General features: G+C 38.2%; 1 protein-coding gene across 4 annotated transcripts in view; it reads right to left on the bottom strand.

The window, feature by feature from the left end:
* The window catches only part of DIP2B (disco interacting protein 2 homolog B), a 230,445-nt gene that overhangs the window by 44,900 nt on the left and 166,944 nt on the right, over window positions 1-18,601 (bottom strand). For 2 of the 4 annotated variants that reach the window (XM_068560083.1, XM_068560086.1), the window contains 9 exons: window positions 15,878-16,033; window positions 15,273-15,395; window positions 11,165-11,362; window positions 9,628-9,719; window positions 7,811-7,921; window positions 6,035-6,158; window positions 5,313-5,422; window positions 2,047-2,149; window positions 801-865 (listed from right to left, as the gene is read on the bottom strand). In XM_068560083.1, coding sequence (XP_068416184.1) covers window positions 801-865; window positions 2,047-2,149; window positions 5,313-5,422; window positions 6,035-6,158; window positions 7,811-7,921; window positions 9,628-9,719; window positions 11,165-11,362; window positions 15,273-15,395; window positions 15,878-16,033 — 1,082 coding nt within the window. The remainder of the gene's footprint in view (window positions 1-800; window positions 866-2,046; window positions 2,150-5,312; window positions 5,423-6,034; window positions 6,159-7,810; window positions 7,922-9,627; window positions 9,720-11,164; window positions 11,363-15,272; window positions 15,396-15,877; window positions 16,034-18,601) is intronic. The other 2 variants (XM_068560085.1, XM_068560084.1) reach the window with 2 other exon arrangements.

The raw sequence follows: 18,601 nt of genomic DNA, 5'->3' as shown, positions 1-18,601 counted from the left end.
ACTCTTTCTCTGACTCCTGCAATGTGTGATGAGATACTCTCAAAGGTCCTTTCAACTGCAGGATACTGTATCTCTTCTCTCTCCCCTCCTAATCAGCACACTCCATATGTAGCTTTTCCCACTTGAAATGTCCCCCCTTCTACTTCCACCCCCCAAATATCTCTATATGGCTACATCTTACCCATTTTTTAGTCCAACTCAACTGTCACCTCTTCCATAAAAATTGAGGCCACAGCTGGGAGGAAGTCACCTTTTTCTAACTCCCTTAGGATGGTACCTGTTCCTCTGTTATGGAAAGCAGTCTCATCTACCTTGTTATTCTACTCTTTCATTGCAGCATGGACTCATTCAAGACATTCTGTCCAATGGAAAGGTTAGATATTATTAAACACAGTTGCAAACTTCCAGATATATTTAAGTAATCTTTTCTTCAGAAAAGAGAAGAGGTGACTCTCATAGTTTTTTGAAAATTATAAATAAACATATAGTCATCTGTAGAACTTTTTAAGCTTTGAGTCATCATAGCAGATATTTAAAAGATTTTTGATCCTAAGTTCTCCTACATACTATTATGTGAAAGATATGCCCAACCACACAATGAAGAAAAAACAGAATTACATTCTCCTTTAAAAAAATTACCATTCGTATCACAAAATCAAATTCCCCTGGAAAATACTATTGATCTTTTAGGGGCTTAAATTTCAAACAAGCACTGAGTGATGCTGTGGTTACATAGCACACACAGTGACCCGAATCATAAGTACAATTTACACTAAAGGCCTTGATTCTGTGTAGCTTACCGCAAACATGCCATGCCATAGCCCAGCATCCTTCTTAAAGTCTAAAACATTTACTACTGTTTCCCCTAAAAGAGAAAAAAATAGGAAAAAACACAAGGAAATCATCTTTAGTGTTAAGTAGCAAAATTATGTCACTTGCCTCTATTAAACAACTGATTTGGTACTTTTAAAGAAACCACTAAAAGTTCTCAGGGTCTTCTAATTACTTGAGGGTCCCCTCAAATTGGCTGGGGGACTGATCACAGGGTGACGTGGTCACAGAAGAAACAATGAGTTTGGAATTCCTTGACTTTGGCACTGTCTTCGAGATAATTTTTTCCTAATTATATAAGGAACACATGTTTGTTTTAGAAACTTTGGAAGTTTCACAAGCATATGTAAAAAATTATACTTCCTAGAGAAAACAAAAAATGTTGGTGTATGTATATATATCTATATATTATATCTACATACATGCACATATAATTCTAAGCTTATATACTTATAATGCTTACATAGAGATAGATACTTGATTAGCAAAATTGGCACATACTGCTCTGTATCTAATTTGTTTCCACTTAATGATATACTGAAACAATCTTTAATATTCAAGAACATGAGTTTTAATACCTCAGCGTATAACCCATTATATGAATGTATTATATAATAATCAACTGCATTTGTTGGCATTTTGATTGATTTCATTACACACACGCACATATATATTTTTAACCAGACAAGAATGCAGCTCTATAATGCTGCTATAATGAGCATGTATTAACTTGTTTCATTCTATGAAAGGAAAATAAAACACTAAAAAAATTAATATTGTGAAGAACATTCTAAGGGAAATAGTCATTACACAATATATATCAATACATCTAAACTCCAACAACCCAGAATACATTTTTGTGTTTTGTTTTTTGGTAGCAGAATTTCTTTGACTCTAACTCCATACAGCTGGTGGCAGCTCTAATGCATGGGGAGATGGAGGTACCTGACATTCCACAGCTAATAAGCACATGGTTTTAATTAGTTTTCTATTTCTGCACTCTAGAAATCATGCTTTACATATTTGCTTTGCCCAGAATTTTAGTTCCTTTAAATTACAGCATATTTGTGAAAAAGAAGAAAGCAAGCCAAGAATGTGTCTTAGAGCATTTCCCTCTGAATGCGGTCATTAACTGGAGTCCGGTCACCGAGCACGCTGCTCGTAGTCACACAGATCTGAGCTCACAGTGCAGGCAGTCACGGGGTGAAGTCTGACCTTCAGAATAATTGCAGGCCTGGGACAGAGCTTGGCAGTGAGACAGCATTGCAAGGCGGGACACTGTAACTCCCATGACACTCCCTTCTTTGCTTGTTTTATACTAGAAAAAAAACCACAAAAACAAAAACACAAGAAACAACAAAATGGGTTATTTCAAATGACAAAACTAGAATCCAGAAACGAAACCCCGAAAAGCCATGACGATGGGCTGAATTTAATGTTTCATATAAATATCTGAGGCTGTGCACTTGGGCCCCAAACTCTAATCACACAAAGATAGGACTGGGTAATGTCAAAGCTCAACAAAAGTATGTGTGAAAAATTCTTAAAAGTTTAATTAGTTGTCAGTGTGAAGTGGCTGCTAAAGAAGCTAAAACAAACATGTGACTTCAGCTGGGTTAACAGAAGCACAGTATCAACTACACGGCAAGAGCAAGAGCTGAAGGTGTGGAAGCTGTGGTCCCTGTCTATCAGCAGCTCCCGGCTGGGAGGGGAGACTGGGAAATGGCCTATTCACTCCTCCAAATCAATCAACTATAATTTTGCTTTTACCTCGATGCTCCATTCAAGTTGCTTTTTACCAAGATCAGTCATGTTTTTATTGTTAAATCAAAAGCACATATTGTGGGCTTCCCTGGTGGCGCAGTGGTTGAGAATCTGCCTGCCAATGCAGGGGACACGGGTTCGAGCCCTGGTCTGGGAAGATCCCACATGCCGCGGAGCAACTGGGCCCGTGAGCCACAACTACTGAGCCTGAGCGTCTGGAGCCTGTGCTCCGCAACAAGAGAGGCCGCGATAGTGAGAGGCCCGCGCACCGCGATGAAGAGTGGCTCCCGCTGGCCGCAACTGGAGAAAGCCCTCACACAGAAACGAAGACCCAACACAGCCAAAAATAAACATAATAAATAAATAATTTAAAAAAAAAAAAAAGCACATATTGCATACGGTACTTTATCAGACCTTTCTGCAATATCTGACACCTCCTTTCTTGACACTTTCTCCCTCCTTGGCTTTTGTGATACTCCTCTTTCCTATTCAATATTCTCTCTCTCTTTCCTTTCCCTCCACTTTCTCTGCCCATCCCTTGAATGTTGGCATTCCCTGAACGTTCTGTCCTTCCTCTTCTCTTTTCACTTTAATTCATCAGGGTACCACATTCCTGATGACTCCCAATTCTCTACTTCCAGCCCAGACCTCTCTCCAGAGATCCAGACTCAGTGGGTCAACCCTTCCCCTCGAATGACCCGTAGTCCTGTGAAACGCAGCCAACACCACCCCTCTACCTTTCGCCCATGAAAACTTTTCTTGCTGTACTTCCTATCTTAGCGAAGGATGCCATCCATCATCTATCCAGTTGCCCAAGTCAGAAACCCAAGTGTCTTTCTTGCCTCTGCCCTCTCCAGAGTTAGTCACTAAGTCCTGCCTCTTCTATTTCTTACTGTATCTCAATTCCATCCAACCACTTTTCTCCAACCCCATCACCATGAACTTGGGCTCACCTGGATAACTATAAAAGCTCCCTGTTTCCCTTCTTAACCCCACCAAACAGATAAATCTTTTAACAACATATTTATTATTATCTCTCTTCTGCTGACAACCCTTTAAAAGCTCCTTATTACTCACAGGATACTTGAAACTCACTAGCAATGTCCTGTGGGTAACAAGAGGGTCCCAAGTGAAAACTGCAAGTTAATTCAGAATAGCAGAAGCTTAGAAATGTAGAGGACAGTGGCTCTACATGAGATCAGAGAGCTAAGCAGGGGCCACATAATGAAGGGCACTTCACCTTTTAGGAAGAACCAATAAAGAAGACTGAAAAGGAGTGGTGAGCTGAGTAGTCAGGGAAGCCAGTGAGCAGTTTTAAGGGGGATGAAGGGGTGAACCATGTCATCACTGGGAGATGATATGGATTGAGAGCTAAATCTGGTATTTTATTCACCTGTTTACTTGTCATTTAAATGTACCCAGATCCCTTCCAACTTTAAAAGCAATCCTCCTTCTATCCAACATCACCACGTTACCTCAAAGCTACTGCCCACTCTCTTCCCTTTTGTAGCCAAAGTTATCACTACAGGGCTCAAGTTGGGTGGATTTTTTTCCCCAAATTTTTTTTTAAATTTATGGATGTTTATTCATTAATTTAGCAAACAGTTGGTGAGCATTTACTAATATGTCTCAAGCAAGATGCAGCGTACTCAAGGGCACAGCTTTTAGAGTGAAACAGATATGAGTTTGAGTCCCAGCTCTGTCAACTTTGAGTCAAAGGTTTTAGACAAACCTTTGGTTGGTTACTCAAGTTAAAGTCTTAGTCTCCTCAGTTACTAAGCAGGTTTAATAACAGCCCCCCACCTCACAGGGTACTTGTGAGGACTGACTGAGATAATGCATATAAAGCACTTGGCCTGGGTTTCCCTGGTGGGGCAGTGGTTTAGAATCTGCCTGCCAATGCAGGCGATACAGGTTGGAGCCCTGGTCCGGGAAGATTCCACATGCTGCGGAGCAACTAAGCCCCGTGAGCCACAACTACTGAGCCCGTGTGCTGCAACTACTGAAGCCTGCGTGCCTAGAGCCCATGCTCTGCAACAAGAGAAGCCACCGCAATGAGAAGCCCGTGCACTGCAACAAAGAGTAGCCCCCGCTCGCCGCAACTAGAGAAAGCCCCACGCGCAGCAACGAAGACCCAACACAGCCAAAAATAAATAAATTAAAAAAAATAAAAATAAAAAAAAATAAAGCACTTGGCCTGGTGCCTGGTATGCAGTAGGACTTAATCCCTCAACTGAATTATGTTATCAATCAATCAAGTTCCTACACTAACCTTCAATACCAAACCCTCTAGCCATCTGTTTCTTCTTGCTCTTTATCTGTTAAATTTGTTCTTTTCAAGCACAGCTATTTGTCCTCCTCATTTCTCCAGTCTCTTGCTTCCCATTACCCCCCACCACTCCTATCCCCAAAGCAGCAGAAAAATATCTCTGCCAGTAAAGCATTTCTTAACCTCTGAACTTCTCTAAGTCTTTTGTAACTTTCTTATATGACAAGGATCAATTTCTTTGTTGTCTTTCTCTTGAATATATATTTATGTTCAAAATAATTAGAAAAGAAGGGCCACTATAAGGCATTTTACAAGCCAAAAGATGGAAATCTAACAAACCAGGAGGATCTACTAACATTAAAACTACAAAAGTTAGTTTTAAATTTTGTGGGACAGCAATTGAAGCCAAAGGAAAAGCCAGAATGTACATCCTAGTCTCAGGACTTACCTCAATGTATGCTGGTTCTGTACCAGCAGGTGAGATGTGGGGTTGCCAGTCTTTAGGTGGCTTTGAAAGGTACTTGGAATCTGTTACAACCCATTTGAGCCGGGGCCAACCTAAATCAAACCCAAAATAAAGATTGAATTGCCTAAGCCATCAGGAAAGGAGTTCACAATGAATTGGTCATTTTAAATATCAAGAGACCAAATCAAGGTCATTTTATAATCAGTAAAATATCTTTATTAGTGTTTAGTGATAAATCACCAGACAATTATACCTTCTTTCAAAAGTACAATCGTTCCACATGCTAATTCCAGGCCTTGACATTACCTCAACAACTGGGAGGTCCATTTGGCAGTGGAAGTCCACTGAGGTTAGTGGTCTATCCTCTGTCTCTACATGTAGCATTTAGCTTTAGTGAACAGAGTGGTAGCTTTTCCAACCATCAGCATAAAGGTTAAGGGTGTGGGCTGTGGAATCAGACAGATTTGGGTTCAAATCGCTGCTCTGCCATATATTAGCTGTGACTTTGGGCAACTTACTTAACCTCTTTGTGTCTCAGTTTCCTCACCTGTAAAACGGGGATAATAATGGTACCTACTTCATAAGATTGTGAGAATTAAATAAGAAAATATATGTTAAGTACTTAGCTATTATTAAATTAAAACACTAATTAAAGCACTCAGCTTTAATTTTTAACTGATAATTCAGGTACAAATATTACTAACCTTTAAACTGTACAATTTCTCCATTCTGGGTTTTTGGCAATCCCTTTAGACAAACTTCACTGGTAAGAGCTAAGGCAATACCACAGCTTCCCAGCAAGAAGCCAATCTGCTGCCCTCCAGCATCCTGTGGAGAAAAGATAATGAGCAAGGTAGGGGAGTGAACGTGAGCATACTCAAGCCCAAAACCTGACACTTAGTAACACTCTGGCACTTGTGTGACACATTCATGGAACCCCCTGATATCTGGCAATTGTCAAAATCCAGTGACAATATGTTCTTCCAAATAATTTCTACAACACAATGATTTCCTGAGTGCAAATCACATTTTATTAATCTGACATTGCTAACGATGAATGCCACCAGCCAAATGTGACCATTTTAGTCAATGGTCAGCAACACTCCTCTTTTAGATTAATCTCAGGAAAGGAAATAAAAGTGAACATAGTTAAGCTGTCTTGACCTAGCCATACCCCCAAATCCAAAAGCAAAGCAATTCAGCTCAGAACAAAATAAATAATGTAAATGGACACCAAATGTCCAAATTTACAATGAAAGTGAATGGACGGTTATATCCAAGTCCATATACTCCTTATTATTCTATTTTAAAGGAGGTAGATTTAAGCCTTACAGCAATAGCCGAGGAAAAAACCAAAAGAGAGAGCCTAAAGCATTTCCATGAAAATTTCATCTTAAAAGTATCATTATGAAACCACATAAACACTGCCAACTTAATAATTTAAGAACAACCCTATGATTTCCTGACCAATCTAAAGATACTATACCCATCAACCAGAGTTTCAGGCATGCTACCAATTTTTTTATTCCTTTCAGAAAATAATTTTTTTCTTATAAATCCATAGTCTCCACCATATTTGTCTTCACCATCAACTCCCAATAATAAACTGCACGAGAAAATTAGGGTCAAACAGCTCATGGAGAAATCATTCAGTTAAACTTTGACATCTGCCACATATGCTTATTTTAGTAGGACAGATGTGCGGTCAAAGTGAATTCTGTACCCCCGAGTAGTAACACAACATCACTGCGTTGCCCTTCGACTTAATGGAGGCCCCAGATGTTATGATACAGTTAAGGGAAATCCCTTCACAGAAAGGTTTCACCTATTGCAAATGTGGATTATCTGTAGTCTCTGAAGCAAGAGTGGTACTTTTTTTTTTGATGTGGACCATTTTTAAAGTCTTTATTGAATTTGTTACAATATCGCTTCTGTTTTATGTTTTGTTTTTTTGGCCCCGAGGCATGTGGGATCTTAGCTCCCCGACCAGGGATCAAACCCACACCCCCTGCACTGGAAGGCGAAATCTTAACCAGTGCACCACCAGGGAAGTCCCGAGAGTGGTACTTTTTTTGTTGTTGTTGGCTGTACCACGTGGCTTGTGGGTTCCTCGACCAGGGATTGAACCCAGGTCCACGGCACTGAAAGCCCGAGTTTTAACCACTGGACCGCCAGGAAATTCCCGAGTGGTACGCTTTATAAATGGTAATCGCTGAAAAGTCAAGTATGTCCCCATAACTTTTAAGTGATATATAATACTAGAAAAATTCTATCTTGGTTGAAAACAGGTTATTTTCATGAAACTTATAAATATTCATAAATAAATTTTCTACAGCTTTCATGTTTTTAGAAAGTGAAGCTAAGTACTTAAGAAAATGGTCAGACTATTTTTTAATGTTGTAACTGAGTCAACTGATCCAAGAACCCAATGCCTGCCATGTCGCATCAGGCTACACTTCTCTTAAATTTAGCAATGTTACCTTTCTGGTAAGAGGTACCTCTATAGGCACTGGAATCACTTCGGCCAAGAGACATCCATAAAAAGCCACCATAAACATGACTGGATCATTGTTGGGGTAAACCAGGGCTACCTGTAGTACATAATGACATTCAATACAGAGGAATAAGAGGAGACTAACGCTTTCAATGCCACTAAGTGATAGATTTATATATGACATTTATCACGAACACAATACATCAGACTATTTAATGGCCTAAAGAAAATTAAGTTATTGAGAAGGATGCACAAATCTAAAAAGATCTCTGTTATTCCCATGATTATACTAGGCACAATTCGGGGACTATTAATGCAATTCATCATCATCACCATACGAATTTTTCATTTAATTCTATTGGTGATTTAGCAGTAAACAACTCACCTTCAGTAGTAAGTTAATTACTTAGAAAACCTAAGGCAATTTACTTTAGTGCAGGGCTAAAGCAATAAAATTAATGTGATGGATCTCTCTAGATAGACTAACATATTAAAGAATAAGCCTTATATCTCTCAGAGAGAACCTACAAGAATTGATGGACTCAATGACCACTTTAGGGCAAACCTAAGGTTTCTTACTTTTTAACAAATTCATTGCATTAATCCTTACTCACTTAACCAACAATGCAAGTATACTAGCAAGAAGGCATTTGGTAATAGGTATAAGCAATACTGGCAGAAACCATTATGAATATAAAGTTAACTCATTTACAAAAGATAAACAGTGAAACCTCCATAATATGTTCAAACCTGTGATCTCACCTGTAATGCATCAGAGGTAACTGACCCATCCTAATTTCCTCAAGGAATGCAAAAACACAGAAGTCACGATTGTTGTGGAGTTTGTTACTTGGCTTGGATATTCACAGATTAATATTTGAAACTTAATTATGTCACTGGACTTTTGTTTTTCCCTTTCCTTCTCTCACTTACAAATCTCTTAACTCACTCCCAAGATAAGTTCAGTTCTGAACCTTCTAGAGTTCTCAAAAAAATACTAAATCCACAAGACATTTAAACAACCCATTTCCTTTCTGCACACAAGTGTCCATGTTGTTAGGAAGACACGAAATTACCTTCTTAGGGTTCAGTGAAGATTATGATACACTCACAAGTCATACATAAAAGTAAAAGCCATACTTCAGATGCCCTTTGCCAAAATGCAGAAGTATTAAAATCTTTAGAAGGCTAGTTTAGGAAATTTTGTAATCATGAGCCTACTAAAATGAATTCTGTTGTGTATGTAGCTGGTGTTTCATTCTACAAGTCCAAATGAAAAGTAATGTTTGATGATTAGAAGTAATTTTATTTATAAAGTGAATAAAACCTTTGACTATTGAAAAAAATTTTAATGTCACCTCTAATTTAAAAAGAAATTAATGATGTCAATTTGTTTCTTCTTAGAAGTAACATAAGTCTCCCTCCCTGTCCACACAAAACCCCAGAATATTGTTTTGAAAGTTTTATGGGGCATTTTTCAAAGAAAAAAATCCAAGAGTAAACTTGATTGCTATTTCTGTTTTCTAAATATTGAAATATTTATTTACAGAAAGACTTAGGTTTCTCTTTATTTTCATTAGTAAAGAGACATGTGAATATCCTTCAAACTATAAATGCAAGAATTATAACCTGGGTTGGAACCAAACCATTTTCATTTTCTAAGAGTAAGAGTTATATAAATTGTGCTGTTGTACATTAAAAATCCAGAATGTGCATGCTAGAAAACAATATACATCACCTCCCTAAAACAAACAAACAAACAAACCCCCAAAAGCCAACCAACCAAACAAAAAAACCAATTACCCTGTCTCCAGGTTTTAATACAGGTTCATTTTTGGTCCCCAGTTTATTAAGCAGTGTGTAGGCCAACTTTAAACTTCTGCTCCACAACTTTCCTGGAAAAAGAAAACAGTCATATAGAAAAACACAGGCCTACTTCAGCAAGAGGGCATTCAGTTCATCAGCACACCGAATGAGATAACGGCCACTAGCAAATGATACATTAGACAAGCATCACCCTCAACACACAGAGAGGCCCTCCACCACAAAAACTGCTTTACAGTCACTCTAGTTTACGAAAGCCAGTGCTGCCTTCAAGCAAACATGAAACATCACCGAAAGCTCACTCTGATTTAGATAATATTTCAAATTCTTCTCTGAAGTAATATGAATATCTTTAGAAATAATTTGATGTGAGCTGATCAGATTTAAAGGGAAGGAAACAAGTTTTTATCACAGGACTGAAAATCAGAAGACAGCTTCTTTCTTAGCTTTTTCTGAAGAAACACTTACACATATGATACTGGATACCTGAAGTTAAGTGCAAAGTAAAAGTATGACTCAAATGATTGAGCATTCCATACCACTGTATTTCAGTGAAAACAGACAATAAAATGGAAATTAACTATGTGAAACGTGGATATAGTCAAAGATGTTAAATAAACATGTAAAGATTTGGCTAGCTGACTGCTTTCTTAAAGGGTACATGGATGAGATTAATGTACAGCTTCTGAAATGAATGCTAAAAACAATTTTAGGGGGAAAAGCCTATTGTTCCCCTCTTCCTGCTCCTTTCCCCAACCACCCTTAGAAATTCTTATTTTAGATTATGAAGAAAGTGAAATCATTTTATTTTGCAAAGATATGTTAGTTTTACACACAACTCATGCAGAGGGGCATTGAAGATGGAAACTCATGTCAATCTGTACAATTCTTTAAATAAAAACTATTTCTCTAAAATATTCTATATGGAGATCTATGGACAATGTATACCACTTGTGAAGGTAAAAAGGAATCTGTCTGAATAAACTAGTACAAAATCTCACAGCCCAAGTTGAATCCATTCTTCTTGTTATTTAAAAAAAGAAATAATAAAAATAAAGTTATTTTAAAAATTTATAAAACAAAACTAGATGGAAAAGTACTGATTCTTTGTTCATTATAGAATTTTGTGCCTATTACACGCAACAGGCAGGATGAAGTAAATGACAAAGATCTAAAAAGTAACCAATTTCAATTTTTAGATAAAACCACCTGATTTTTACCATACGCCATTAATCCTGCCCAAATGTCTTCCTAAAATCCTCTCCTAATGTTTAAACATCAGTGAATCTAAAAAGTCTCTTTCTTCTTTTAAATATCAGCTGGCTTGCAACAGTCCCTCTAGCAAAAGAAAATATTTGGCAACAGCTGTACTTAGAACTTAGGATCCTATTAAAATAATTTAAAAGATCTATTGAAACACAATGACCAGTAACTGCTAAATAGCAAGATAACATTACCCATGATAATCTGAAGAACTATTAGGAGAAAAGGAAGGAACTGGACTCCTGAAACTCACCATAAGTCAGAGTGTAAATTGGTTTCCCTGTTACGTCCAGTGCAGTCAGACAGGGGCATTTTGCCTGAGTGGTGCCCCAGCGCTGCAGGGCCGACTCAAGAGCAGGAGGCCAGTTACAGATGACTCCTAATGGCTCTCCCTTTACAGGGGTCATCTGCCGTCCCTCAGGCTTGGGTTGGTTGGGGTCTGGCTGAGGTACTGTACCAAAACAACCCCAACAGGTTATGAAAGTAAGATCTGAAGTAAGTACAAATACCAACTAACACAACTTAGGTCTCTAATCTCAAATATATTTCCCCTTTCCCTTTATCTTTATCTGGCTTAAACTCACTCTGAGAAAATAAAGGACATCGTTAGAAATAGTAACCCACAAACTGGGCCTTAATTCATTTTCCCCACATAATCGTAAAATCATATTTAATATATTTTATGCAACAAATCCTGACCCTGACAAAGCAAATCCCTGAACGTTCAAAAAAACACAAAGCATACATTTCTGTTTAGCAATTTTACAATTTTTAGTAAGCTTGTTTTTACACCTTTAGTTTGTGTCCAATGTTAGAAAGCCAGGTTCCACCTCACCAGGTTATGTTTAATGATAAAGCATTGAACTATGAATCAGAAAACCCAAGCTTACATTCACTTTTTACTAGTGTGACCTGAGGCAAAATGAGTTACCCCAGCCTCAGTTTTCCTCATCTATAAAATGGGGATAGAACAGGGTCATATTGGACTCAGGCAGACAATGGGCATGAATGACAATGTTCCTTCCATGTCTCTATACCTCTGTGCACATCTCATATGGCCAATCCCTTTGCCTCCTGGTGAACTTGCATTCATCCTTCTCAGGATGCAGCTCTAATGGTACCTTCCCTGGAAAGCCGCCCGGGGCCATTCCTTCCTTAGTGCTTCCACACTGTGTGCTAGTGCACCCTTATTAAAGCACTGAGGATGCTCAAGAGCTTCTACTACTCTATAATTTTTTCTCCCCCTTTGACTGAGAGCTCTTTTTTTAAAAAATATTTATTTATTTATTTGGCTGCTCTGGGTGTTAGTTGTGGCACACAGGATCTTCGTTGTGGCACATGGGATCTTTAGGTGCGGTGTGCGAACCCTTAGTTGCGACATGTGGGATCTAGTTCCCTAACCAGGGATTGAACCCAGGCCCCCCTGCATTGGAAGCGTGGAGTCTTAACCACTGGACGACCAGGGAAGTCCCTTGACTGAGAGCTTTTTGAGAGAAGACATGGTTCATATTCCTCTTATTGCCTATAGTGCCTAATACATAATGGTTGTTCAATCAATGTTAATTAAATTGAACTGAACTTGGGGGACAAGAAAGAAAAGCACTAGATCATTAACTTGGGCAATTCCAGAAACTGGAGGTGACTAATATTTCATATTCTTTCATATAGACAAAACTTAAGTCCTATTAATTTTTCTACAATAAACAAGTATTATTCAAACATTAAAAAGCAAAAAAAAGGGCTTCCCTGGTGGCGCAGTGGTTGAGAATCTGCCTGCCAATGCAGGGCACACGGGTTCGAGCCCTGGTCTGGGAAGATCCCACATGCCGCGGAGCAACTAGGCCCGTGAACCACAATTACTGAGCCTGCGCGTCTGGAGCCTGTGCTCCACAACAAGAGAGGCCACGATAGTGAGAGGCCCGTGCACCGCGATGAAGAGTGGCCCCCACTTGCCGCAACAAGAGAAAGCCCTCGCACAGAAACAAAGACCCAATGCAGCCATAAATAAATAAATAAATAAAAATTAAAAAAAAAAATCCTGTATTTTCATAGCAGGAAAGATAACTTACATATGGAACAAAAGGCCAAGTATTCACTGAGTGCCAATTATGTGCACAAGATGTGATAAATATTGAGAAGATAAATGCTGCACATATCATTCTTTGAACAAACATTTATTGCTTCTAATAATACCGGGTACAAGGAATACAGGGCCCATGCCCTCTAGGAGTATCCAGAGTACAGTGGGGACACACTCATACACAGAGCTAAGTAAACATGACCAGTGCATGACAGAGACAGGTACAGAGAGGGCAGAAGAGGGCCATGCCACCCAACTTAGGGGATGGGGTCTCCCACCTGGAGGAGGTAATGCCTGAGCTGAGTCTTAAAGGGAGGGGAAGGGTAGGGATTAGCCAGGTGAGTAGGAGATGAGAGAAGCATTATAGAAGAGAGAACAGATGGAACGAGCAGCAAGTATTAGAAGGGCAAATGAAATATGAAATAAATTTTATTTTACAGCTCAATTTAATGACAGGTTGGGGAAACTTACTTAAAATGTCATTCATTTTTCTACTGATACAAAACTAACAGTTTTACTTCCCCACTCACTGCCCTAGGTAAATAACATTTGCATATTCTCAGGCCCTAAACCACCAGATTAAGTATAAAAATAAACATGGGTGATTCTAAATAAATAGTTTTCTTTTTATGGACAGATTGTATATATGGTAGGCATAGTTCTGGTCATAAAAGTCTGTATATTATTGCCATCCATTAGGCCTCAATGCAGACCCTGGGGCACACTCTTCCAGACTTCCAAAGACATATAGGTATTTTTCTTTTCCAAAGGTAATTGTCATTCAAATAAAAAATTGTTGCCTATTTAAAATTAGTGGAAAGCTGTTAGCTCTATTCTAATTGAGCTCAAGTATGAATATTGCTCAAGTATGACTCTATTAAACCTTGACCTTCACTTGCCTAGTCAATACACAGTACTAAAAAGACTGAAGAGAATATTACTGGCACAGACACCTTGAAAATATCAGTCCATCAAGAAAGATGACCATAGTTCAATGAGTTTAGTGACTCCTAAAGAAACAGAAATTCATCTTAACCTCATACGTCAGGTTGCTTGTTGCTTCCTGCTGTACAAAGTGGGCTAAGACTGGATTTGGTCTACCAACATGCCTAGTTCCATTAAGGTCTGATGTGATCAAAGCCTACTCTTAGCCTCAGGACGTAAAAATGGACTGCAAAGCTACCGAGGCTTAGTTCTTTGGACGAAAGCTTTTGTTAGGTAGAACTATCAAATGGCCACCCTCATTCCATCTATGCCGCCATATAGTCCCCTCCCAATCCTTCTGTTAAATTCTAGACATCATATTATTTTATCCCTAAATATTTTTTCAATTATTGAATGAATAAATCACTCTTATCACTTCCTCTAGGGAGCCTTCCCTAACCACACAGATGAAACGGAATTCTTCCCTTCTCCAAACTGCCTGTACCAGTTGATACATACTTATTGACTAAACTCAGCTTTCACCTATAGTATGTGTTTTGACTAAATTGCAAACAACAACATGAAGGAAGAAGGAAGTGACTGTATTTTCGTGAACCTATTTCACGATCTACCATGTTAAAGCAGATACATATATGTGTTGACTGGTTGATTTAACAAAACGACTGGGTTATATCAGAAAAGAATGGGCAGGACTTCCCTGGTGGCGCAGTAGTTAAGAATCTGCCTGCCAATGCAGGGGACACGGGTTCAATCCCTGGTCTGGGAAGATCCCACATGCCTTGGAGCAACTAAGCCCGTGTGCCACAACTACTGAGCCTGTGCTCTAGAGCCCGTGAGCCACAACTACTGAGCGCGCATGCTGCAACTACTGAAGCTTGCGCGCCTAGAGCCCCTGCTCCACAACAAGAGATGCCACCACAATGAGAAGCCTGTGCACTGCAACGAAGAGTAGTCCCCGCTCGCCGCAGCTAGAGAAAGCCCACGTGCAGCAACTAAGACCCAACACGGCCAAAAAAAAAAAAAAAGAATGGGCAAACTTTTGAGATCGAATTTGACACTCCTGTTCTAGGATAATGCCAAATATAAACAATTTTAAAAATTATGTGTTTGTTCCTAATTTCAAAGAGCATATTTCTGTGTTCCATAGTTATCTCTTTGTTTTTCTCTCCCCTCCCTCTTTACTTTTCATCTGAGATTTAAAATATAAAGAGCAGAAAGCTATGAACTCTTTCAACCAAAAACGATGCCTTGTTCATCCTTAAATCCTATAACACCTAACATGTAGTAACTGCTTATGAAATTTCTAAGGAATATACGTGTTTGTTAATATTACCACTACCTTCCACAATTTCTTCAGAGTCATCCACAAAAAATTCTTTTAAGGGAGGCCTTTTGGGTCGTTTCAGAGTGTTGAGAAGCTGCTGGATTTTTGTGGATACTCTGCTACTGACAGGAACACCTATAAGGGAAAAAATGGTAAGTTAAAATTAATTGATTTTAGGGATATTTCAGTTCCTCAATTCTCTTAGGAGCTTTTATTTCTAATGATGTTTGGCCTTTGTCCACAGTCTCATTCTATTTCAACTGGGCCAAATAGGTACAAATACGTACATTATCATTTTTATGACAACAGAGAAAAAATATGCTATTATTAATACTGTTTAAATATTTCATCTAACATTCCTTTTCTCTCATAGCATTCTTTTCTTTTTCCATACTTTTTGTTCAGAGTATCTTTCTGAAAGTACAGACTAAGTGTGAACAAGTGTTAGTGCTGCTACAGTGCAGATGTTGAAAAGAGGGAGCTCAAGATGATCTGTGTGAGTAGGTCAATCGCAGTATAGTTCTGCCACTGCTGGACATCAGGCACTGCTATTTATAATTCGAATTTTTTCTGTTTAACTAATATGCCCTATTTAGCTATCAAACAGAAATGCCTACCATCAGCCGTATCCATGAGGCTGGACCTGTTGGATCCTTTGTGCATGCCTTTAACTATCCCCGATGGGGGTAGATCAATATTTGCTGGGCGTATTGAGGAAGATGATGACGAAGAAGAGGTAGTTGTAGTGACGTCAGGGGGAGCAGAGAAATTCTCTAAGAGGGAAGAAACCAAAATTTAGAATTATATTACATTAGCAGTAAAAATAAGAATCTTTAAATCTTTTTTTTTTTTGGTTTGGTTTTAAAGAAAGAAAACTACATAAATGGGACACTAGCTCCAATAAAACAACCTTTAAAATCACATTTTACTAGCAAGATATAATGAGAGAGGAAGAGGTTAAGCCAGGACATATCAGCTTTCTAAAATTATTACTCTTGAGAACTTGAGCAGCCTTAGTAAGATCAAATCACATATCAAATATTTCTCAAAAACGTTGTTTTCTACACAGAAAGTCTGGTAGAAATCCAATGTTATAGAAATAACCATAATAAAATAAAAATTGCAAGTGACTTCAAAATGAAATCAAAGTATGATCATTACGGCTACTAACAGTCTAGTCTTCCGAGCATTTCTTCATGTTTATGTTGGTTTATCTATGTTTCTTCTTTCACTGAAGACAGAAATTGTGTCTTGGGAGTCAGATTGCTCAAGTTCCCAAATGAAGAAAACCAGATAAAATCCGCTTTTAATTTTTATAAAATAACCAATAGGTTACTTGGATCTACTTGACAGAAAAGGTTCTTCCCTTGCTCTAAGCATGATTAAACAGTGTTGTTATATTCTGCTTCATGTAGGGATTCTTACTATAAAGAAATAATGATATAGTTGGAAGAGAGCCATTCAACAGGGATGTGTTACAAAAAACTTAGAAGAAGAAAACGAAAATTAGAGGAAGCAAAATACACAATTCGTAAGAATAATGAAAGGTCACTCGTAACTATGAAAGAGGGGAAAAGCATAATATAAACAATTTCTAAAATCAATTTGGGAGTAAGCTTTCCATGCCCCAAAAGTCTAAAATTACTAGTTTAATATTTTTAAAAGCTTTAAATACTTTGCACAAGTATATTGCAGTATATTCTTTCTATAGGATAATGTGATAACAAAGCTTTAAAAATAGACATTTTTATTTGACCCAGCAATTCCACTTATAGGAATACATCCTAAGAGGAAATAATCAAACAAATGCACAAAGTTGTGTGTTCAAGGATGTTCATTCCAGTTTCATAATGACAAAAAACTGGATACTACTTAAATGTCCAAAATAGGGAAACGGCTAAAATAAGCTAGGGCATAGCCATACAGTTGCATATTTTGAAACCATTAAAAAAAACAGTATAATTCTGTATTAATGATATAAAAGATGCCTGTGATACACTGCTAATAAAAGCAGGTTATGAACATTATATTTAGTACAATTTCACTTCTGTAAAAACAAAAACAAAACCTTACATATTTAGATGCAAATACGGTCTAGAAGGATATACAGGAAAGTGATAACACTGAAGTGTTATCCATACGAAGTGTGTTTGTAGATTATTTTTCCTTTTATCTGCACTTTCAAATTTTTCTTTTAGAAACATGAAATTACTTCTGTTAGAGCAGACATCCAAAAGGCAATAATGTTGGATAAAACGGTTCCTGTGGGTACCTGAACCAATAACTTTTCACAGAGTGGAAGCAATATGAGATATGAGGTCAGAGGAAATCATCTTGTTAACAAAAATTCAGGTAAAGTTAACTGGGTATCAGGAAAATATTTTTAACAAGTGAAAGTGCTCTCTTTCAGACAATGTGGGAATAAAGCCTGACCCCACATGGCTCTGCTGGTCTTACCCTCCCAGCAGAAGAGGGGTGAGCATGCTCATCTGCAGCTGCTTCGGGAGCTTCAGTCGATTAAGGGCACAGCTCAGAGTGCAGGACAAGCCTTCAGTTGTTGGCACTTGGCCTTTTAATGTAGGCAAGCATACCCTCAAGGTAGCTGTTTTCTTTAACAATTATAGGCTTAAATTGAAAGGTTTCCAAGTTCTTCTTTTCAGAAATCAATTAATAGAATAAAGATATACATAAGGTGAAACAGGAAGGTCAGTGATATAAAAATTAAGACACCAAAATGCAAGTGGATTGTTAAAAAGCAAGGAAAAGTATCACAGACACATGATGTTCATATACATTACTTAGTGCCATGTGTACCAACTAATTAAGCAAAAGCAGAGATCTGAACTGTATCTTTATCTGCAGATGTCACAGACTCTTAGAACACACACACACACACACACACACACACACACACACACACACACACACACACACACACACACAAAGCAGAGCCAAGCGAAAGCTATACTCCATAGAGGAGCATTGGCAGCAGGTAGCGGCTCACAGAGCACCAACATTCTCAGCCCGCACACTCCGTTGTAGCAATAGCACAGCAGCAAGGACAATAAATCCAGTCTTTATGCTAAAGACAAAAGGGTCTTATTGATATTGTCTTAGCTCAGAATTTGCTCAGGTTTAATTTTTTTTGTTTGAGAGAATGTAGACAACAATCCTGGGAAAATCTAATACGTTACATCTTTTAACACCTTTTACTTGATGGAATATTCTCCAATAGGGATAAACCACACTAAGACTGGTGTTATATCTTGCAGCTTGAGTATTGCTTATCGAAATAGCTATGGCTTCAGGTGGGCAATACTATGTACCAATAATGCAGACGC

Source organism: Eschrichtius robustus, chromosome 13 (assembly GCF_028021215.1).
Source record: "Eschrichtius robustus isolate mEscRob2 chromosome 13, mEscRob2.pri, whole genome shotgun sequence".
In the NCBI taxonomy this organism is placed as follows: domain Eukaryota; kingdom Metazoa; phylum Chordata; class Mammalia; order Artiodactyla; family Eschrichtiidae; genus Eschrichtius; species Eschrichtius robustus.
The sequence above is the reverse complement of the archived record's forward strand: the minus strand, read 5'-3'. Positions and strand labels throughout refer to the sequence as shown.